A 23,202-nucleotide genomic window follows, 5' to 3' on the forward strand; every position below is an offset into this window, starting at 1 on the left:
ATAAGAAGTAGGTTGCACAAATAAGATGTCTGATCTTCTTATAGCCATGGCCAAATAACAGTAGTGACACAGTGCTTAGCAACCAGACAGGACAAGAGTGATTTCACAGTAGACCTGCCAGGTTGAAGTTGAACCCAGCCATATCAACTCAAAGTTCCTCCTCCAGGCACTCTTGATTGTCAAGAAAGAAAATACTGTGTTTTCACACTGAAACATGTAAACCTGACTTCAGGCTGCCTCAGCAACGGGTCAGCAGTTAGATGGAGCTGACATTTTGATATGTCCTCTGTAGTTAGACATTTTTGTGCCAGAACAAGCAGGATGTGTGCATTATCCCAGTGTGTCATGCTTTAGTTTTAGCTTAGCCATTGTAGTTTGTCAGAGTTGTGCAGACACAACGGTATGGGTTGATAAGAAAAAAAATTTTTTCTCTTCCTAGCAGTAATAAAGCTTTAAGCAACTTCTGTTTGCATCAATGAATATTATTTTAAAGTCTTATATTTGGAAAGCTTGTGCTGAAAAAAGGGAAGCAATCTAGGATGAGAATAAGGAACCCCTAAGTGATCTATTCAGACATGGGCAGATGCCTGCTTTTTTAAAGTGCATTTTTTTTCATTTCAAAGTTGGAAATATGGGATTTGTAAAAAGACATAATTACGTGTTCTTGCATTTGTTTTGAAGCAGTGACCTGAGTGCTAGAACAATTAATGCAGTATGAGTATAAGAAGGTTCTTATATTCTTTAATAATTTTTGTTCATAATTTTCTTTATATTTCCATGTACTTTAGAGCCTTTAAGTCACATGCTTTAGTTTACCCTTTGTGCATAGTTTTTGAGGAAATAGGAACATGTGGCTTCAGGGGAATGCTTTATTATCCGGGTTCACTCAAAACATTTACCTATTACCATTTTTTTACTGTATAAATCAGCTTTGGTTCATATAAATGCTATCCCCAAATCCCACGTTACCGCATTGCTGCTTAGTGGTTTTTTTTTGTGAATAAGAGTACTGAGCATTGCATCGGTCTTTATTCCAATTTATATGCATAGTTTTCATTCGTAATTTTGGAATTTCCTGCCCTAGTTTACCTTTCATTCTGTTTGGTATGTTGCTGCTGGATACTAAAACAACAATAGGGGCTCAAATTTGCATGGTTTTGTTGGTTAGACAGCTACTACGTGGCCTGGGATCTGCGAATTCGATCTCGCCTCTCACCCTCCAACAGAAGCAAACAAAACTCCGCATTACTAGTTTCGCCTATTGGGGGCGTGGTGCGTTCTCATGGAAACAAGACGTCCAGCGTCGCCCTAGTACGCCATCAAGGCGCGACACGCGCCATTACCTTCTGTTTAGCATGGCTGAGGCCGTGGAGTCTGGTAAAGAGGATGGTCTTTTGCCCGTTGTCTCTTCCCCCTCTTCCGTTGAGTCTTCTGTCGTTGCTATAGAAGTGGCAGAACGCCCGGAGGGAGAACCAGCCGGTATCAAAGAGGAAATACAGCTTGTAGAGGTGAGGAAGGAAAAAGCTTGCAACGCAATTTCTTCGCAGAAAACGGGATTTAGCTTTCCTTGCTGATCCTCTCCTCTTGCCCCACGGTGATGATTGCTGCCCCGAAGTAACGGGGATTTTCCTCGCCTGCTAATTCCTTGGAATTCTGTATTTAACTAGAAGTAGAAACTCGTGATCCCTTTTAGAGGTTTTTCCTTACCAGATTCCTGGGATGCATTGAGAGAAAGATCTGTCTTGAAAATAGCCCTTATTGAACTGTACAGCCCAGTCAAAACATCGGCACAGGAAATTTTATGACATTTTATGTCATAAGCTGTTTATGATAATTTTTATATCATAAAATACGTTATAAAATTTGCCTAATTTCGGTTCCACGGGAGTTATGGGTCCGAGATTTTGAATGCATTTTAAGTTAGACCATAGATAGCTTGGTTGAAACATTGTCCTATCATGCAGTATTTCTAGGTTTCGGACACATTCTGTAAGCTAGCCCAAAGCAATTTACTTTGGTTCAAAAATTGTTGCCCTACATGCACTGTTTAATTCAGTTAAACAGGAATTGGAGTTTTAGTTATATGTAGGTAGTAGATAGCTGTTTTCTGGTGAATTTTATTTATCTTTTAGACTATTGTGTGTATATCTACACAGTCATAGTCATTTAGATCCTGGAAACTCATTTCCCTATTTGGATTGTGGTATACAATGAATACAAAATATTAGAGTATTTTTTCTCATCTTTATCCTGCATACACAAATATTAAATGTTGCTGGTTGTGTTTTGAGTTGTTCATTATTCTTTTGAAGAAAGATTTAACATGTTTAATAAGTTATACTTTAAAAATGGTAATGCAAAGCATGGCACTGTAAAAGACTGATCAGCTCAAGACTTTTCAGTAACATGTATAGGAAGAGACTAAAACATGAAAAATAATACTGAGTATTCATTTTATTTTTTAGCCACTGTACTATGCTTACTACGATTCTAGCATAAAATCAAATACTATATCCACCAATTATTCTGATCAGATTTTTTACTTTCCCTCCTCATTATTTGAATTATAACTGGTAAGCATAGTGTACAGAAGGTGCACAAATATATAAATTAAGTTGTGGACCTTTATGTTATGTATAATGCATGTAGTATGATGGAAAGATTATAAAAACTAGGTGTTCAACAGCTGTACTTTATAAGTACAATTATTGGATGCTTAAAATTAAAAAAGTTTAAAAGCAATCAGGAAGTAGTGTCAAGCCACTTTTGTTTTGCTTCATGAGCATCAGCTAACTAGGAGTTGAGCTTGACTCAGAGAAAGCTTGTCTTTCTGTAAACATAATTGAGTTATAATCAATTTTCTGTCTAGATTAAATGCAAAGAATTGATCCCTGGAGAGTTAGAAGACTCTACATCACAATCTATTGCAGCCAAGAAAATAGAGATAAAGGAGAAAAAAGAAAAGAAAAATAAAGTTGATGAAGATGAGATTCAAAAAATGCAGTGAGTATTTCTCCATCTACATGCTTTTGTTAATACTAAATGGGTAGAAGAGGTGTATCCTGCCATTTTGTCTTTAGGAAGGCAAACCATGTTTTTTTCTGTCAGGGATTTTAAGAAATTAAGACTGTCTACTGGACACTTTATGGAAACTGTTTAGGGCACACATGTCAAACTTGCGACATCACATGATGTGTCGCGACATATTGCATTTTTCCCCCCATTGCTGGCAGTGGGGTGGATGCGGTTTTGGTGTGACGCATTTGGCCCGTGGGCCAGCAGTTTGACACCCCTGGTTTAGGGGAACATTCAATGTGATGTCAGGTATTTTGTCATTTCTTTTTTCTTGTGTTCAATTTTGTGTGATTCTCAGGGATTACTTAGACAAGTATGAGCTGCAATGTCTAGACAAGTCCCTGCAGTTTCCTTGCAAGGTTTTTCAGAAATGGTTTGCCATTGTCTCTTCTCAGAACTGAAAGTGACTAGCCCAAAGTCATTCAGCTGGCTTTCTGCCTAAGGTGGGACTAGAATTCATAGTCTCCCATTCCTAGTCTGAAACCCTAACCACTACATCAAATCAGCTCTCTCAAAAAAGGCAACTCCCTGCATTGGCTGGGAATCAAACCCAGGGCTTCCATATGGCAGGCAAGAACTCTTACCATTGAACTACCAGTGCAAAGCTTTTTTTTTTGTCAATCACTTAAAGGGACTTATCAACTGACATTAAGTTGTACTTTCCTCTTCGGACTGTTTTTATTAACTTGCATATATGCATTTTCTCTTTCCAAAAAGAAAGATTTTGTAGAGTGAACTGCTTTACACCTTCCTCACTTAGTTGGGAAACTCCAGTTCCAATTGCAGTCATAATTCAAGGACTATATTATTTACAATATGTTCCAGTTGATTATCCTATGGATGCATTGTTTTTAATTTTTAATATGGTAAAAATAAATATGTATACAAAAGATGGTTTTTCAGGGATTCTCCATAATTTTTAAAAGTGGGAACCATGTTTAAGAAGCACTGCAATAGGGGATATGTTGGCTTTTTTTCCTTTCTATTTTTCCCTGAAACCCAATGGTTTTCTGTGAATGGGACCTTATCTAGACATTGTGGGAAGTTGTACTAGAAGGCATCTAGGCCAGGAAAAATGGGCAAAGTCACCTCCTTTAACTAGAACGTTTAGAGCAAAATTCAGGAAATATCACCACTGAAATAAAATGCTAGATTTAACTCAGTGTTTATCAATGGAATATTACACAATCTCACTAACCTCCTCACTTTATAATGTTAAATGAGCGCTGTAATTGTTGTTTGCCACAGAATCCTGGTTTCTTCTTTTTCTGAAGAACAGCTAAATCGATATGAGATGTATCGACGATCAGCTTTCCCTAAGGCTGCTATTAAACGGGTAAGATTGATTTGCATGTGTTGATTGGTTATTTGTTGGTTATTTATAACAACCAAGCTCAAAGAGCACCAAGGACCCCAGTTATTTATCAAATTTAGAAACTGCCCATCTCCTTCCCAGATTTGTTGATGTGCATTGATTATTATACATGAGTAGACTTATCTCAGTTTCAGTTTACCATAAAATTCTGCTGCTGATACTGAGGTGGGAAACTCACATGTCCCTGGGATTACCTCTGCAGTCTTTCAGCACCTCAACTCTGAGCTGTTGAAAATGGTTGCCTTTTTTTCACTTTGGAAAGTGAAATTCTGGGAACTGGAGATGGTTTCTTCCACTTCTATCCTTAAAGCCTTCAATTTCAATAGTACAGTGTTTAGCTGTAGTGGTTTTACTGGAGTTTAAGGACTTAAGTAGGAGTGGGTTTGCGTTCTAGAGACTTTCTATTCCCATTCTCATTCAAGCCTCAGAAAACATTAAAAAGTCCTTTCCAGTGATTTGACCATCCATAGGATTGTGCAACCTGTGGTTTCCAGATCAAAGGGGAACTTCCCTGGGAAAGTTGCGTCCTGGGAAAGTTGCCCACCTCTGTGTTCATGCTATTTATTGTTCACAGTAATGTTCAGGATTGGAAGTAAAACAAGTATCTAAAAAATTGCGTTCTCTGGAATTGCCTCTCCTCCTTTCTCAGCTGATCCAGTCAATTACTGGAACCTCTGTGTCTCAGAATGTTGTTATTGCCATGTCAGGAATTTCTAAAGTCTTCGTTGGAGAAGTAGTTGAAGAGGGTAAGTATAAGAATAATCTAGTTCTTAACTGCTTGTAGCTTCCATTAACTGAAGACATGCCTTACTAATTACTACAGTGTAGCTATTCTTTCAAGTATATATTTTATTTAGCTTTTAGTAATCCATCTTTTAAATAGTTGTATGGTAAAAATGTCTTTTGGATGTTGTATTCCAGTTGTGAATTAACTATATTGGTGTCAGAAAACCAAAACATCAAGTTTTGCCCATCCCTATTTTGTGTAGTATTTTACTCCTAAATAACATTCTTCTCCCTAGTATGCATATTGCTAGTTAACACATAACAGGTCAGTATTTTTAAGAGAAACAAGATTGTTAAATCAGCAAACAATAAATATTATCAGCTGCATATTTGCTTGTTTTTTTAGTTGGCAAAGGGGACACTTAAATATAAATGAATAAAATTAGTGTTCAGATAATTTTTCTTATGTAATAGCAGTAATACAATATACATGCAAATGCTTTTACTCATTTTCCACCCATTGCTTACAAACAGAACACATTTCCCCTACTATTTTACAAAAGTGTGTATGTAAATATGGAGTGTGCTCTGCAGCAGAAAAAATTAATGTTGCTAATTTTTACAGGCTTTCTGTTAGAGTTTGGGACATAAAGAGGCCAGTTTGGTGCAGTGTTTAAAGTGCTTTTGACAGAAACAGTTGTAATCTTCCCTCAGGCATTAAGTTGACTGAGTGGGTTAATCACTTTTTCATAGCCCAACCCACCTCCTAAGTTGGTTGTTATGAGGCAAGTAGAAGGCAGAAGCATGAACACTGCACTGAACTGCACAAAATAACTGGCGTATAGAAAAAGTAATAATTTTATAGACGGCAGTAACTTTACTAAAATGCATGTAGAAATATGATGGATTTTGTTATCACATCTGCACAGCTCTAATCCACTGAATTGACAGCTAGCATAATACATTTACTTTTGTCTTGTACAGCGTTAGATGTATGTGAAAAGTGGGGAGAATCGCCACCTCTGCAACCCAAGCATTTGCGTGAAGCAGTCAGACGACTGAAATCACGAGGACAGATTCCAAATTCCAAATATAAAAAAATTCTCTATCACTGAAGAGGAAGCAGAAAAAGTATCTAAGTGGAATGGAGATGTTTTCACTGAAATGAAAATGACTTCTGAGAGTATATTCAGATTATTTATGACCGTCAAGTTCTGCAAAATTAAGATGTTCCTTGTGCAATAATTCTGAGTGGGTAATGATAAGACTACATTGCAGGTATATTGTGCTAAATATAAAAAACATTTTCTAAGTAGGCAAAATAAGAAACATTCATGTAATTAGATTACATGAAACTTCTGAAACATGATTTTGAGATTTCTCTTAAAAGGAATAAAAGTTTTTTAAAAGCGTTACAGGATAATGGCTGTTCATTCAGTGACTATTTGAATTTACTACACTGCTGAAAAGACTTACAACCAACATTGCATTTATGACCTTCACAGTGTCCTTACGGTCATGTAATCAAAGTTTGGGTGCTTGGGGACCAGCCCACATTTATAACAATCATAGCTTCCCGAGGTCGTGTTCTCTGCCTTGTGCAAACAGCCTTCACTTCAGCTCTCCCCTCTTGCCTATCTCCTCCTCCCTTTCCTTTCGGCTGACCTAGACACCATGTCCAAGATGAAGACATCACTATATTCCATTGTCCCCACTCCAAGTTCAAGCTGATCTTCGTCTTTGCTCCCTTCCCCTGGGCTTGCTGGCCCCAAGCCCCACTGCACAGGGACTGACAGTACTGGGCTCAGCTCTGCCCTTTTGGTTACCTTGCACTGCATGGCCGAGATAAAGATGCGGCTTATTCTGCTGCTGCCCCACCTTTGGTGCTATGGGCTTGAAGCCAGCCATCATCAGCCAGCCCAGTGGAGGGGAGGGGAAGATGATGGTTAGCAGAGAGTGATGGAATATAACAGCATCTTTATTTTGACTATGCTCTAGAGAAGGGGAAGAGAATGGCAGGTGGGAAGAACAGGACACAGCTTGAGCAGGACAATTGGCTTCTGGCCGAGTGATCCCCTGAAAGTGTCCTTTGGCTTGGAAAAATCAAAGCTTGGAGCTGGCAGGGATCAAGCTGGGAATGGATTGGATCATTGTAGGAGCTGACAGGAGATGTGATCAGCTTTTGCAACCTTCCCATCTGGCTTCCAACAAGCAAAGTCAATGGAGAAGCTGCAGGAGTTTGTAAGTCATAGTCACATACCTTTGCTTAATAGCCACTGCCAGGACTGCCATTGTTAAGCAGCACTGTCACGTGATGTTTTGATTAATGACTTCTTTGCTTAGTAAAAAAAAATTCCAATCCCAATAAGGGATATATAAGATCATATAGGAGCCGTGACCAGGGGGGCTTTTGCCCAGGTTCGCCTGGTGCACCAGTTGCGACCCTATCTGGACCGAGATGCCCTACGCACAGTCACTCATGCGATCGTGACCTCCCGTTTAGACTACTGCAACGCTCTCTACATGGGGCTGCCCTTGAGGACCACTCGGAGGCTTCAACTGGTGCAGAATGCGGCCGTGCGAGTTGTGATGGGGGCTTCCCGATACTCCCATGTAACACCTCTACTTCGTGAGCTGCATTGGCTTCCGGTTGCCCTTCGGGTGAGATTCAAGGTGCTGGTGATGACCTATAAAGCCCTTAATGGCTTGGGTCCGGGTTATCTGAGGGAACACCTGCTGCCGGCATCAAGCTCCCTTCGTCCCGTGCGCTCCCACAGGGAGGGGCTTCTCAGGATACCGCCGGTTAGGGAATGCCGGGGAATTATTCCTAGGGGAAGAGCGTTCTCTGTGGGCGCGCCTGCCCTCTGGAATGATTTACCCGTGGAACCTAGGACCACCCCTGATCTGCGTTTGTTTCGCCGGGACCTGAAAACCTGGTTTTTCGATCTATCAGGCCTGGACTGAAGGGGTTTTAGCTTTTTAAATGTTTTAATTGGGCTTAATTAATTTAATGTATTTTAATTCTATATTATTTTTATATTGTATTTTATTCTGCCCTGTGAACCGCCCTGAGTCCTTCGGGAATAGGGCGGTATAGAAATTTAATTAAATAAATAAAAATAATAAATAAGGGTTGTTACCTGAGGACTATCAGTATTGCAGATACCATTACATCGGTTGACAACTATATCTAGCATAGTAATTATAGTTATTTTTCTTCTTAGTCCTAATATTTACGTTTGCATTGATCTCTCAACTAAAATATAGAATTTGTTAACTAAACGTGCCACATACTTGTAAAGAATTATCAAAAACAATTGTGCATAATAAAGCTAATGTTAAACTTTTAAAACTTGTCATTTTAATAAGGCCCTTAAGTGTTTTTGAAAAGTTCAGAAATGTTCACAATGTGTAAAGGTAAAGGTTCCCCCGCACATGCATGCTAGTCGTTTCCGACTCTAGGGGCCGGTGCTCATCTCCGTTTCAAAGCCGAAGAGCCAGCGCTTGTCTGAGGACGACTCCGTGGTCATGTGGCCGGCATGACTAGATGCCAAAGGTGCACGGAACGCTGTTACCTTCCCACCGGAGTGGTCCCTATTTTTCTACTTGCATTTTTACGTGCTTTCGAACTGCTAGGTTGGCAGAAGCTGGGACGAGTAACAGGCGCTCACTCTGTTACGCGGCACTCGGGATTCGACCCGCCAAACTGCCGACCTGATCGACAAGCTCAGCGTCCTAACCCACTGAGCCACCGCGTCCCTGTTCACAATGTATATTAATTGCAATTATCTATACAAATAAATTAATAAATATAAATAAAATCTAAGATAGGAACCTAAGCCTGAGAAATAAATCAATGGAAATAGAAGTTAAGCATTTTAATACATAATTTTTAAAAAGTGGTTCACAGAACCAGTATAGTCAAGAGAAAACTATATTGTGTGAGAAAAAGACCCAATATACTGAAGGCTTAGATTTCAAGTCAGACTTGTACCACATATTGTCTATTCCCATATACTCTCCTGTTTGAAATTACAGAAGCAGTTATACAGACTTAAGAGCTTTAAAATTAATTTTTTGATATGTCAGCTATGACATTATATAAAGAGTTTTGTTCTTCACATTTATATATAAATACAGCACTGAAGGAAAACATCTTCAAAAACAGAACCACACTAAAATACTTTTTGTAGTCAAATATCAGCTTCAGTGGGTTTCCTCTTACTCTCATGTTACGTTTAGATAATTGTTCTCAGCATAGCGGAAGCATCTGAGGCATTCATGCCATAACAGGCTAATAAGCTGTAGTTTCTATTAACTGAAACAAGCATACTACACCAACTTATTTGCCACAGTATACAGTTTACAGTTTCTACATTTTGCCTTATTTTAAACCAAATTTATATTGGAAGACATGATAAAATTATTTTAGTCAAAAATGCAGACTATATAGTATAATAAAATATACTGTGATTTTTGTACCCTGCTGCATTTCTAATGAAAAGGTTATTTTAAGTGAACAGAATGTGTATTGCACCGAATATAAATGTTCACACTTGCCTCATTCTTAACTCAAAAAATAGGGTGCACATGTATTTGTTCAAATAAATAAACATATTTGGGCAATTATTCAACAATTAGATCTAGAGAAAAAACAACCACATATTCATTAACAAACCTGTCAAAGTTGTCAAAAAACACAGTTACACATGTTATTTTGGTTATCAGCAGTTTCATCACAGACTGTTCTATTCATCAGAAAAAATAGCATCTGCATCTGCAAAAGCACACTACTATTTAGATAAAGAGTGCTTTTGGAAGTATATTAAAGAAGGACTGTCCCATAAGGGCATTATCCAATATGGAGAGACAGAACAATGTTTACTCCAGTGCATGGCCTGGGTTTGTTTAGAATATTGTAACAGAGATAACAGGAAAAGTGTAGAAGCAACAACTGTTCCTTACATAGCAAACAGGCAAAATCCAGAATACATACAATCTTATAAGCAAAAAACATTACCATTAAAGAAACCGACAGGAGCACAGCACAGCTGCAAAACTTCCTAGAGTTAAGCAATTCTACAAATAACCCCAAAGGCTAGCAAATTATTAGAAGCAGAAGCTTTTTTTAAAAAAAAAAGTTCTTCATAATTCACATGGTGAAGATGAAATCGTGACTGCTCTATTGCAATCCAGGCAGAAAAGCAGAAATTCAAGAAAAATATAATCATTCTGCAACAGGTGGATGCTTCACCTAAGAGCTATAATTATTAGACAAAGATTAGCTGTAGTGCACAAACTAAATTTAGTATGTTATTATAAATAAATTGGATAATATCAAGCAAACGGCTGTTTACTAAAGCTTGTTATCCTCACCATGTTCTATTTTTAAAAAAACAAAATGCCATCTATAAAGGACATATAATAACTGCACTGTAATCCATTGTGGTATATTGTTTTGACAAGATGTTGCTCGAAAAATTGCTATAAAAATTCACAATCCTTTTCTATACAGGTAATCCCCGAGTTACAAGCATTCCCTTAGCGAATGTTCGAAGTTACATGATAAGAGACCCCTAGTGCTTACAAGCAAGTCCCAAAATTACGAATGTTGCAGCACCATGGCAATTGTTCACCCTTAAGAGCGACCACAGTGGTACAGCAACATTCACCCTGGTTATTCCCTCCCCCCCCAACCCCACCCTGGGTCTTTTCAATAATCATCCTGTGAAGATCAAGATCCTTCGCTTTCTTGGCTGCTCCAGGCCTTTGGTGCATTTGCAGAGAATGGAGGCCTAAAGTAATGCAAGATCACGTGAGATCAGTGGCGCGAGATCTCATGCTACTGATCTTGTGTAAACTCATGCAGCATGAGAACGGAACCAAAGCCGGAGGCCTTCTCCATGCCGCTATCACCCGGATCTGAGCCTGGGGAATGCCTCCACAGCCTTCTGTAGGCCCAATCCAGCCGCTGGAGGCCTTTTCCAGGCCGCTGCCACCCAGAAATGGACCTTCAGAGGGCCACAGAAATGTCCCTCAGATCCGGGTGGCAGTGGCCTGGAAAAGGCCTCCAGCGGCCAGATCGGGCCTCCGGAGGGCTGCAGAAGCATCCCCCGGCCTCACTTCTGGGTGGCAGCGGCCTGGAAAAGGCCTCAGATACCTGAATCCGGCCTCCGGAGACATGCGGAAGCGCCCCCCCCAGCCTTAGATTCAGGTGGCAGCAGAAACTGCGGCAGAGAGGAGACAGATCTTTTCAAGGTGAGTCCAGCGTGGCAAGAAGGGAGGGGGAAGCATGAGGTATCTTAGTGGGTCAAGAAGGCCTTGAGGACCTGTTCCATCACTAAGCCCTCCATGGCCTTCCCCACCCTGAGATACCTCATGTTCACTTAATGAGCTGCCTGCGACTTAACAAGCAGGGAGTGAATCACGTTCAAGGTACAAGATTCGCTCCCACAAGTTTTTGAGTTATGAATGGAACGGGCAGGCTCCATTGCATTCCTAACTCAAGGACTACCTGTATTACCGGTATGTTTCAAGATTTATCTGAGTACAGATGCCAGAGCTTCAAAATCAGTCAGTCTGTTTTCTTCCTATCCCTCTCTTACTTTGCTACTAGTTAGTCAATTAAGTATTCTGGACAACTGACAAACTTGCACATATTTTTATGAATTTTGAGCTGGCTTAGTAAAGGTACCCTCTCAATTCTAAGCTCAGTAATGCCTATAGCACATTTCTATTCTCGGATTCATATGTGTAAAACAGTATAAACTTTGTTCAATTTGATACCTACCAACTCATACTAATTAAATTCTATTACCCTTCCTGCCCTGGTCGAAATAAACTTTGAGTATCTATATCTATTTATAATAATAAGACTCAGCATAATATTTTAAAAGTCACTCTTTTCTATGTAAGAACATCAGGCTCAGAGTTAAAACTACATTTTAGTGAGGCTGCTAGAACCTGGCCTAACCCTAATTGCTTTCACAAAGATAAATTCAGATTTTGAATTTTATCTGCCCAAATAATCACCAGACGTTAAACTCAAAACAAAGGAATCTTTGCCTTTGATATGCTTTCCAAATTTGTTCACTTTAGATTCTGCCAGTTATCTATTTGACTGGCAGTTACAGCAGGTTGTAATAAAACGTAAATGCATTCTACACATGGTCAAAACTAAGTCATAAAAATCTAGATTACAATCCATGAGTTTTCTTTTATAGTTGGATGCTATAGATAACTTTTACTGAAAATCTTATAGTCTGTTATAGAAGGATTATTAGGAAGTATTTGTTTCTATGTTTTATTTTGGCATAGTTATAGATACATAACTATTTTGGGAAGCAATATATAACTTTTCTAGCATTTCTTTGGGGATATTCTAGTTTTAGAAACATTCATGAAAACTGCTATTGTGTAGTTTAGAGCCAAATTGTTTTTCTTTCATTCCAAATATCATACAAAAGTGATAGCAAAAAGGTCAACCATTCTGCAGCTAAAACAATTTCTAGCAGCATTCCACATCTTCCAGAAAAAGTTTTTGATCCATTGGTATGACCTAAAGTGACTTGACAGATCTCATTTCCAAGCCTCTCCAACATTATAAGTTACAATTATGAAAATAAAGTTATTTATATTTTCATTAAGGGTAAAATGTTTGATCAGGCACTTTCTCATCAAATTGTACTCCAAAATGGCTGTAAATCCATTTTAATGGAGGTGGTGGACCTTAAGCACAAGGAAGGTTAGTGTACCAACACTGCACTAATAGATTACAGTATTATAAAGAAAGGAGACTAGGGAAAATATAATTTCATGAGAAATTGTGGCCACCTCAACTCTTTTCTCTAAGAACAATGAGATGATGGGATTTTCTATTTTCTGTTCCGAGCACTTTTTTTTTTCTTGTGCTGGGACTGTAACTGTATCTCCGGTCCATATTTCAAACTCATGTTGCTACACCAGAATTGCCTAATTAGGCCTGAGCTAAGCAGAATGTTGCTGGGAAAGATTGAGGGCAAGAGAAGAAAGGGACGACAGAGAATGAGGTGGCTGGATGGAGTTACTGAAGCAGTAGGCGTGAGCTTAAATGGACTCCAGAAGGTGATAGAGGACAGGAAGGCCTGGAGGAACGTTGTCCATGGGGTCGCGATGGGTCAGACACGACTTCACAGCTAACAACAAGCACAATGTAATTTCTTTGGTGTAGGGCAAGCATGTCCCAAACACCTACCTGTAAGAGACAGGTCATAGCAATAAACATGTTTATCAGCACCACTTTATGATAACTCAGAGTAATTTTTTTTCTTATCTCACTATTCAACTGACAATAGTGCCATGCTTTAGCTAAAGTTTCATGTTTTTCCAGACACAGCTGGGCTACTAAATCCAGTCTCCCATTCATCTTATTTCCATATGCTTTCTTGCTACATCTCCGCTTCCGTCTCCTGTCATGGCATTCTGCGTTCTGTTTTCAAAGTAGCAGCTCTTGAATGAAGGCGAACAAATCGCTTCGCTTTTAACAAACCTTTCAATGCTGGTAGTAATTTCTGAATGCTTTGAGCATCTCTCGCTCAAGTCTTTGTTGTCAAAGCTGGAACAGAGGATCGTATTTCTTGATTTCCTGCAATAAACGTAATTTGTCCTGATTGGCTTCTGCCAGAGCTCTCCGAGTGTCCTGTAACTCTTTTTCCAAAGTTAATGCTGCTTTCAACTGCAAAACATAAAACAAGGTTGCAAAATGTGGGGTAAACTTGGCCTGGTAAAGGTGCTGGGCTTGAATTCAAATTCTATTTAGCCATTAATCATTTTGGGACATTCGTGACCTTTCAACCTAACATGCCTCAAAAGACTGTTGTGAAGATGAAAAAAATGGTCAGTGCAGTACTATATGCTGTGATTTGTGTCTATGAATTAAAGCTAGGGATGAATATAATAAATGAACGAAATTATAACTAGAATAAATTTTCCAGGAAAACTATTCGCAGAATGAGAAATTTATTTACTGGATGCCAATAATTTAATGCAGTAACTAATTTCAGCACTTCTTATAAGGGAACATTAAGAGAATGTTATCTGATTTCCAACTGTTGTTATCAATCTGAAAAGCAATTCCGTGTTCGCATACCTAGAGAGCAGCAAATTTAAGGGGAGGCAAGCAAAAGCAATAAACCAGCATGAATTAGCATGCCTCACTGAACAAGATAAAGCAGAATTCATGTTTATTGTCTTACAATAAAGAACATAATGTTTATACCACTGAGTGCCTAAGTCTCATACTGTAACTCATGCAATTAATGCTGCTTTTCATGCCTGAATTATTTTTTTATGAAAATAAACTGGAGTTTTCTGAAAGAGGAAAAAGAAGCAACAAATGACAAACTCTAGTTCTAAGAGGATTTTTTTTAGATTACAGTCGATCAATACAATTAGAGTTGGGAGTTGTTTTAATGAGGTTAAGCATATGCTAATCAGCATATGATCTAGTTATAGTACTAGGGATTTATTATTTAAACATCAATAACAAGAAGCTGTATTACTGAAAACCATCGTATCAGTATAATACCATATCATATTATTTTTGTTTTTTATCACTATTCCTTATTCCAATCATAGGCACTTTACAGCAATATCTGAATTAATGTATATTCCAGTATCATAGCTTTTGATGAAAACCAATTATGAAATGTCTTTTTTCAACACTGTTTCTAATAACAGTCTTTTTAAAAGGTCTTACTAAGGAGACATTTTTGCTCCTCCTTTTCCAAAAATGAAAGGGGGAAGCTGAAGTGAGGGTTTTTAGAAGCACCCTATTTATGGTATTTAAAGGTAAAGGTAAAGGTTCCCCCACACATGCATGCTAGTCGTTTCCAACTCTAGGGGCTGGTACTCATCTCCGTTTCAAAGCCAAAGAGCCAGCGCTTGTCCGAGGACGTCTCCGTGGTCATGTGGCCGGCATGACTAGACGCCAAAGGCGCACGGAATGCTGTTACCTTCCCATCGTAATGGTCCCTATTTTTCTACTTGCATTTTTTTGTGCTTTCGAACTGCTAGGTTGGCAGAAGCTGGGACGAGTAACAGGTGCTCACTCTGCTACGCGGCACTCGGGATTCGACTCGCCAAACTGCCGACCTTCTGATCGACAAGCTCAGCGTCCTAACCCACTGAGCCACCGCGTCCCTTTATGGTATTTGCAAAGAAGTAAATACCCCCAGAAAAAAAAACATGCACACAAAGAAAATATTTCTGTCTACCATCTTTTCTTTTGTGTTTGCAAGCTATTTGGTAAGGGACACATAGGGTATACCTCTGGCTCATCATCACTTCCTGTTGAAACTATAGAGATTCTCTCTGCTGGAATACGCTGTTCCTTAAGATTTTTCTGGATTGCTTTCGGGGCAGAAGTTTCTTCTCTCTGTGCAGCTGGAGGGTAAAGTATAAAATAATATCTCTGCAATAACACAACAGTAATTCTTCTAGCTTACCGTCTCATTTTTTTTTGAACTGAGCAACTAAATATAATGGAGTCAGATTACTGACTGACAATATTTAACAGCATTACTGTCTCCCTATACTAGCACTTCTCTAATGTACTTCAGCGCAGCAGTTACAACAAAGAGAAACTGAGACAGATTATAATAGTTTTCATCAAACTGACACGCTGTACATGTACTACAATCTAAATAATGGCAATTCCCAGACATAACCCATTCCCAACACATAAACAGGGCGCCAGATTTGGGAAAGCTAGGTTAGAAATTTCTAGGATACACAGTATAGTTACATGAACTGCAGCCTCATATAAGTCAGTGTTACTGGAATGTAGGGTACTAACCTGTTATAAAGAACATGCCATCGTCTTTACAATGAACAACAATGTGGTCCATGGCTAAAATTATAGGCACAGGACCAGGAGTGGTATGATATACTCGAGGACTGTCATCCTTAAAAAAACAAAGAAAATCATCCTATGTTATAAAACATTTTCTAATTACTTATTTATTTATTTTATTACATTTATATACTTGCACAGGTAGTCCTTGACTTACGACCACAATTGAGCCCATAATTTCTCCTGCTGAGTGAGACATTTGTTAAGTGAGTTTTGCCTCATTTTACGACCTTTCTTCCCCCAATTGTTAAGTGAATCACTGCAGTTGTTAAGTTAGTAGCATGATTGTTAAGTGAATCTGGATTCCCCATTGACTTTGCTTGTCAGAAGGTTACAAAAGGTGATCACAAGACCCTGGGTCTCTGCATAAATATGAGCCAGTTGCCAAGCGTCTGAATTTTGATCATGTGGTCATGGGGATGTTGTAACAGTTGTTAAGTGTGAAAAATGCTCATAAGTCACTTTTTTCAGTGCTGTTGCAACTCTGAACAGTCATTAAATGAACTGTTGTAAGAGGATAACTACCTGTGTTAAGTATAATATTCTTATGTTAATATTAATATGGCTGTTTCCATATGCTGTATTTGTTAAAACTAGAAAAACTGTCAGGTAATAAAAAAATGAATTCAAGACTGGGATTTAAGGCTGATGATGCACATACACAACACCAAGAGTGGAGAATACATGTACCACAAGACTGAAATGTTGGGATCTTGGTATTTGCTGACCTGGTTTTTTTTCTCTTATAAACAATCGGAAGGAGTTTGATAGCACCTTTTCTAACAAATGTTATTAAAAGGCATAAGCTTTGGTGAACTGCAACTGGCTTCAGATGCTTGGAGATCCGGTAGGAGATATAGGAATATAGCCAGCCGTACCAACAGGCTGAAAAATAGCTTTTATCCGTGGGCTGTTAGGCTTTTAAATGGGACATAATCTTATGCAGAATTGACTTGGGAGGCCGGTGTGTGGTGTAGTTGGTTCACATAGTGTGGTGGGATGGAGGGTTTGTTGTCACTGTGTGTTGGGGGGAGAGAGCACGGGGGGGGGGGAGGCTCAGCTAATCTCAATGTACACATGTTGTACTTTGACAATAAAGGTTTATTTATTTATTTATTTAATAGGGAGCGGGAGAAAGGTTGCTTATGCAAATGCAGGTTACAAGTGCCTTATCAATTAGTAAAGTTCCCCTATCAAATTAGGTAATATTGTCAGTGCTCTGACATCAGAAAGTGGGGTTTTCTGGCTTTTTATGACGCTTATCTTATCTGCTTTGATCAGGAATATTGAATGCCTGTTAGATAAGGCTTGCTTAGATGCACTGGGTTATCTTTAGTTGTTCTTACCTATTGTGTTGGCTTTCACATCTAGATGTTTGCTTGGTGTATAATAGTGGGGGATGTGGTCAGGGAGGTTTGTTTCCTTTTGGGCCTTCGTTTTCTAATAGTTTGCAGGCTGGATTTATCTCTGAATATTAAGCAAACTAATCTGATGTACCTTTTCTTTTATCATTTCTCTCTCCACAAGATGTCATATCTAATGTTACTCCTATGGGCATGTAATTCATGAAAACTAACATAATCATAAATTGGTTAATCCCTGATATGCTAAGATTTTGTGTTATTTTTCTACCTGGAAACATTCAGATACTTTTTTGTTTCTCCACTGTCCTGCCATTCCCTACCTTCGGTTAGAACTGAAGAAGCTTCTTGAATAAGAAGCAAAACATTAAGAGAGTCCAGTTCCCTTTTGGAAAAAGTACTCTGGGGACAATTACATCAGAATAGTGAAGATTAATGTGTATCTATTTTTCAAAAATATTTAGCACTGCTATAACAACCAATAAAAAGCCAGTTTGACCTAGAGCAGACATGTCAAACAGAAGGCCCGGGGGCCGGATTCGGCCCGCAAAGTGGTTTCATGTGGCCTGCAAAGCCATCCTGGAAACAGTGAGGGAACGGCCCCCACTGCCTTGGCCCTGGCCCAGAGACCCTCCTTCTGCCAGAGACCCTCAGATCTGTCCCACTCCTGCCCAGGCCCCATAGACACCAGTGGCGTAGCGTGGGTTGTCAGCACCCGGGGCAATTTGCGCCCCCTAACCCGGTGACGTCATGGCACCGCCAAAAAGACGCGCCCTGCAGTGGCGTAGACTTTCCAAGAAGAGTCGCGCGCATGCGGGATGCTTCCGGGTCCCTCTCGAGGGCGGCTGGGCGGGGCTCCGACCTGCAAGAGCCGCTGCATTCAAGCTTGCACGTGAGCCCCGCTAAATAAAGCCACACATGCGCACGAAGCTAGGCCAGCCGGCCGGCGGGTCCGTCTTTGCTTGGCCAAGCCTGCCGGGGCGCCTGCGGGGCGCTTGCGGTTGGCCTGAGCCTGGGCGGAGAGTTGGGCGCTTCTATTTATTTTATTCAGTTTATGTGGCCGCCCATCTCACCTGCCGGACTCGTTTCGCTTTGCAAGAAAGAGCAGCTCGAGAGCGGAGCCAAGCCGACTCTGTGCAGCCCTTGGGGCTCCCTGAGCAGCTCAGTGCGAGCGCGCCCCCCCACATGTTGCGCCCGGTGCGGCCGGCCCCCCCTGCACCCCCCACGCTACGCCACTGATAGACACCCTTGATGCAAACGATGTAGAGCTGGCCACGCCCACCCAGTAAGCCATACACACTCTAGCCATGCCCACCCAGTAGGCCACACCCACCCTGGCCATACCCACCCGGCCCCCTGAGGGCAACCGCAATGCTGATGCGGCCCTCAATGAAATTGAGTTTGACACCCCTGACCTAGAGGCACTAGGATAGAAAACAGAACATTGTGGATTCTAGTCTCACCTTAGACATAAAAGCCAGCTGGGTGACTTTGAGCTACTCTGTCTTAGCCTACAATGTTAGGCTCAGGTAACAAGTCAGTCAATCAATTCCTGTCACAAGCAATTGATCAACTCTTTGGCTGATCTGAAAAAAACCAGATCTTGCACTATGCTAGGGAGAAGGAGAAGATATAGCAACCAATATAATCCCCTTTGAATAAGCTGAAGAGCATTTAAATCCATGGAACTTTCCACACAGATACACAGGAAAGACATCTGTAGTGTGTTACGGAACATCTGTTTGCTCAGATCAATTTCAGGCATTCATTCTCCTAATTTACAAAATGAAATTAGAGCTCTGCTGACAGAGGCAAGTGCCGCAGGCTGGAGGCAATTAACTCTACAAAGAGCTTAAAAGGCAAAATAACATAAAAGAGAAGGGAAAATGAAGTACTAAACCTTGACTGAAAATGGATTTAGGATTGTCTTCACTGATAAGTATCAAAATAGATGTATAAATTAATGTTACTTTTTTATTATAAACTAATCTACATTTCAGGAAAAGCACTCTGCTATAGTAAGCACCTGCCTATCGAACTATTCTGGAGTGAGGGATAAAGTCAGGAAGTTGAAAAACTCCAACAACAATCTTGACAGGAGGAATTTGAATGTACCTATTCATCCTAATTTAAGCATAACAGAGGGAGAATGAGAAGGAAAGAAGCATCTTTTTATCAGCCCACCTGAAAGGCCAGCTCCATTAGGCTCTGTCACTTCCTAAACTGTGTCCAGTTGATTTTTTTAAAAAACAATATTTAAATTTAAGAGTTTGTGTCTGAATTTTTATTCTTCCCTTTATTCTCTATTCTTGTTAGATTATAAGAAATTAGCTTTTCTCTGTGATGTTTTCTAGTAGGAAAATGATAATATAAAATAAAAAATTAAACTTTCCATCTCTGGTATTCTTTTCTTCTAAACCAAATACAGGTAGTCCTCAGTTAAGGATGGTACATGGGATCAGAATTTCCATCACTAAGCAAAGCAGTTGTAAAGCGCAATGTGACCACGTCACTTAAAAATGGCAATCCTGGCACACTACATTGCCATCATTAAGCAAGGATTGCGAGTCATTAAGAGAGGACTTCCTCGCAACCTGCCAACTTCCAACAAGGAAAATCAGTGGGGAAGCGGTAGAAATTTGTAACTCCCAGGCAGTTTCCAAGCAGGGTAGGTAAGTGGTTGCTGCAAGTTGCATGACAAGGAACACTGGGACAAGACATGAGTGCTGTGGGGCTTGGATTGGCTATTGCACAGTGCATGAAGGGCTACTGTGGTACGAGGATAGTGGGCTGAGAGTGGGTACTGCAGGTAGGGGAGACCTACCTGAGCAACTTGCTACCCTTCCCTACTTGTTTTCTTTGCTTGTGGGAAGCCGGCAGGGAAGATTGCAAATAACAAGACTGCAGGATGCTGCAACCATCATAAAGTGTGAGCCAGTTGCCAAGTGCTCAGATCTCAATTATATGACCACAGGGGTGCTGGAACGGCCGGAACTTTGAGTACCAGCCAGGAGTACCATTCATTCAGTGCCACCATAAGCTTGAATGGTCATTGAAAGAATGTTATTAATTGTGGACTACCCATAGTTTTTAGCATTTATATCTTGTTTTGAAGGAAAAATACTCTTATCTTCTAAATATCTGAATCTCATTATCATATCTGACTTTTCTAAATCTTTCTTTGAAATATAATGATCAGAACTATAGATTATTTTATTTATTTATTATTGGGACTTATATGCCGCCCTATCTCCCGAAGGACTCAGGTTTTTTCCAAGTATTGCTATACAAAAATATTGTATAAGGATATTACAAAATATTAATATTATAAATATTATAATATTATGTAATATTGTAATATTATAAATATTAATATTAATCCTTTAACAACTCCAAGATCTACCTGCTGTTAAGGGCAGTTATTGACTTGGTTCACTTGGTTTTGTAGGATCCCATTTTTCATGATTAGTAGCTGTGTATGCCAGATTTTTTGTACAAATGTTCCATTGTATTTGCTATTTTGTTGTCAACCCTTTTATTTTAATTATCTCTCAAGAGCAGCGGCCCCCAACCTTTTGCGCATCAGGGACCGGTTCCATGGAGTAAGATTTTTCCGCATACCAAAGGGGGGCGTGGTTTTGCATGCTGCCTGCATCCCATGGATGGGGCCTCGCTTCTTTGTGTGGCCTGGTTGCTGGCATACTACAGCCCAGTGCCAGTCTAGACTTGCTCTAGACTCTACAGTACTTTGCTTTTTTAATTTTATGTTTAGTATTTTGAATACTTGGTACTATCCATCAGATTGGTTCACCCATAACTCCAAATCCTTTATTAATTTGTCAAAAACTAACAGATGGCCTTACTTCTTTCCTTCCCACACAATAACAATTATCCTTTTATTCTTACCCATATTTAGTTATATATACTTCACTTCATAGTTTTGTTTTTAAGAGAGTTTAAGTGGATAAGCCCTACTCTTTGTCCTCACAATGAAGACTGAGCATAACCATTTGGTATAGGCCCTATAGGGGAACATGGCGAGGTCTGGGGCTTCCGTAAAAGCACTAGGTCACGTAGGGCCTGTACATTTTGGGTTATCTGCTATATTCTAAAAGGTTAGTGAGACTAGTTTTGCAAAAATCATGTTCAAAATGACTTTCAATATAAATAATGACATACAGTATCAAATTATACAAGCATCTTAAATTTTAATTGTTTGAGAATAAACCATTCATCTAATTTAAATATTTTATATAAATAACTCTCTCAGAACACTGTAGAAACAGAAAATAGTTTCCACAGGAGTTTCCTACGTTTCCCAACCTTTCTTAATGCTAAGAGTACATATTTACCTTTAATGTAATCTTGGTATTCACAATCTCAATCTTCATGGGAATAACTTCAGGAATGACTTCATCTTCAAAGAAGAGTCCAAGGCTGGAGAGAGATGATGTCATAAGCTCTGCCTCATAGCTATGGATCAGCATATGAAAAAACCCATTTTGGACAGCCATGGGTGAATGCTCTGCAGCACCTGGTCCAATTTCATATCGTAAGCACACCTCAGGTTGGGTTTGGATAGTTTCAGTAGCTGTAGACCTCTCTGTGTTTGGCTCTCCTGAAGAATAAAATCATTGCAACAGAGAGTTTTCAGTAATAATTATATTACTATTACTATGAATTAAATATAGAGATCTGGCTGGCAAAGGGAATGAAAGGTGTGTAAAAAAAGAGAATGAAAACCTACAACTCTAACTGAATGTTTTAAGGGTTTTAAGAGCACGGCGGGCATTTTCAACTGGGTGCTAAGAATTTACCTCTAGAATTTAGATGGGGTAAGGATAAAAACAAAATTGGGGAAAATTAATTACAATTAATATATGTATTTAATAATTTTTTTTATTCTGTCATTTTTCAAATCTGCAATTTGGTAGTACTATCCAAGAGGTTCCTGAAAACTGCAACCAAACGTTTTGGGGCCAGAGGCGGCTCTAGCTACACACTTCAGCTCTATCTACATCTGATAGCAGCACCTAAACACTATAGAAAGTTCTAAGAAAAAGTGACCCTGATTAGGAAATAATATTCTCCAATTTATGATTAGTGGAGGGGGGGTTGTTCCTGTATTATAATAATAATGTGTTAGGAAAGAGGAGTGGTTGAAGCTAAAGAACAATTGGATCTTTATGCTTCATCACTCTTAAGGAGAAGAGCTGGGTTAATCTATGGTAGCAAAAAATCAGCAATCTGATAGCACCTGTCAGTACCAAGCAAATGCTTCACCACTTAATTTTCTTCAGCTCTGCCTATAACACTTAGAATGAAGGAAGCTGATACTAACTCTTAGCGTGTCTGATTTCAAAAATTACCGGTACCTGCTTTTTTTGCCCCATTGTTGGTGAGAGGAAGCAAAGGGATTATTATTTCAATATCATTTATGTACTGAAACACACAACTGTGCTTACTGTACTTACACAGATTAGCGCATTTGCATCAAAGCTGACAAATTGAAGCTAAATATTTTGCTGGCCGCTAACATACCTGTGGGAGCATTCTGCAGATACTGCCACATGTTGATATTTCCTACATGTTCAGGAGTTAGTTCCATAACTTGAAGAGCAAGTGTCATATCATCTCCCTTTGATTCTATTACACAATTCAACTCATTCATTTTTAACACCAGCACAAAAACCTAAAAGAGAAAGTTCAGAATAAATGGATGCTGCTGTCAAATTCCACAGAAAAATTGTTGGTAAAATAGCAAGAAAAAAAAT

General features: G+C 39.4%; 2 protein-coding genes across 4 annotated transcripts in view; one reads left to right on the forward strand and one right to left on the reverse strand.

The window, feature by feature from the left end:
* Positions 1–612: 612 nt before the first annotated feature.
* Positions 613–6,589, forward strand: TAF11 (TATA-box binding protein associated factor 11). Its single transcript, XM_081322632.1, has 5 exons — positions 613–1,508; positions 2,870–3,003; positions 4,324–4,411; positions 5,100–5,196; positions 6,161–6,589. The coding sequence occupies exons 1-5, from the start codon at positions 1,107–1,109 to the stop codon at positions 6,289–6,291; spliced, it is 852 nt and encodes a 283-aa protein (XP_081178758.1). The 5' UTR covers positions 613–1,106; the 3' UTR covers positions 6,292–6,589.
* Positions 6,590–9,039: 2,450 nt separating this feature from the next.
* BLTP3A (bridge-like lipid transfer protein family member 3A) overlaps positions 9,040–23,202 on the reverse strand; it is a 58,647-nt gene continuing 44,484 nt past the window's right edge. For 2 of the 3 annotated variants that reach the window (XM_081324510.1, XM_081324509.1), the window contains exons 17-21: positions 22,970–23,120; positions 21,781–22,046; positions 16,011–16,119; positions 15,483–15,598; positions 9,040–13,889 (exon numbers count right to left, since the gene is read on the reverse strand). In XM_081324510.1, the coding sequence (XP_081180636.1) occupies positions 13,764–13,889; positions 15,483–15,598; positions 16,011–16,119; positions 21,781–22,046; positions 22,970–23,120 (768 nt within the window). In that variant the 3' untranslated portion in view covers positions 9,040–13,763. Of the gene's footprint in view, positions 13,890–15,482; positions 15,599–16,010; positions 16,120–21,780; positions 22,047–22,969; positions 23,121–23,202 lie in introns of those variants that run through there. The other variant, XR_014026015.1, reaches the window with a different exon arrangement.

This window comes from Vipera berus, assembly GCF_964194415.1.
Source record: "Vipera berus genome assembly, chromosome: 3".
Classification (NCBI taxonomy): Eukaryota; Metazoa; Chordata; class Lepidosauria; order Squamata; family Viperidae; genus Vipera; species Vipera berus.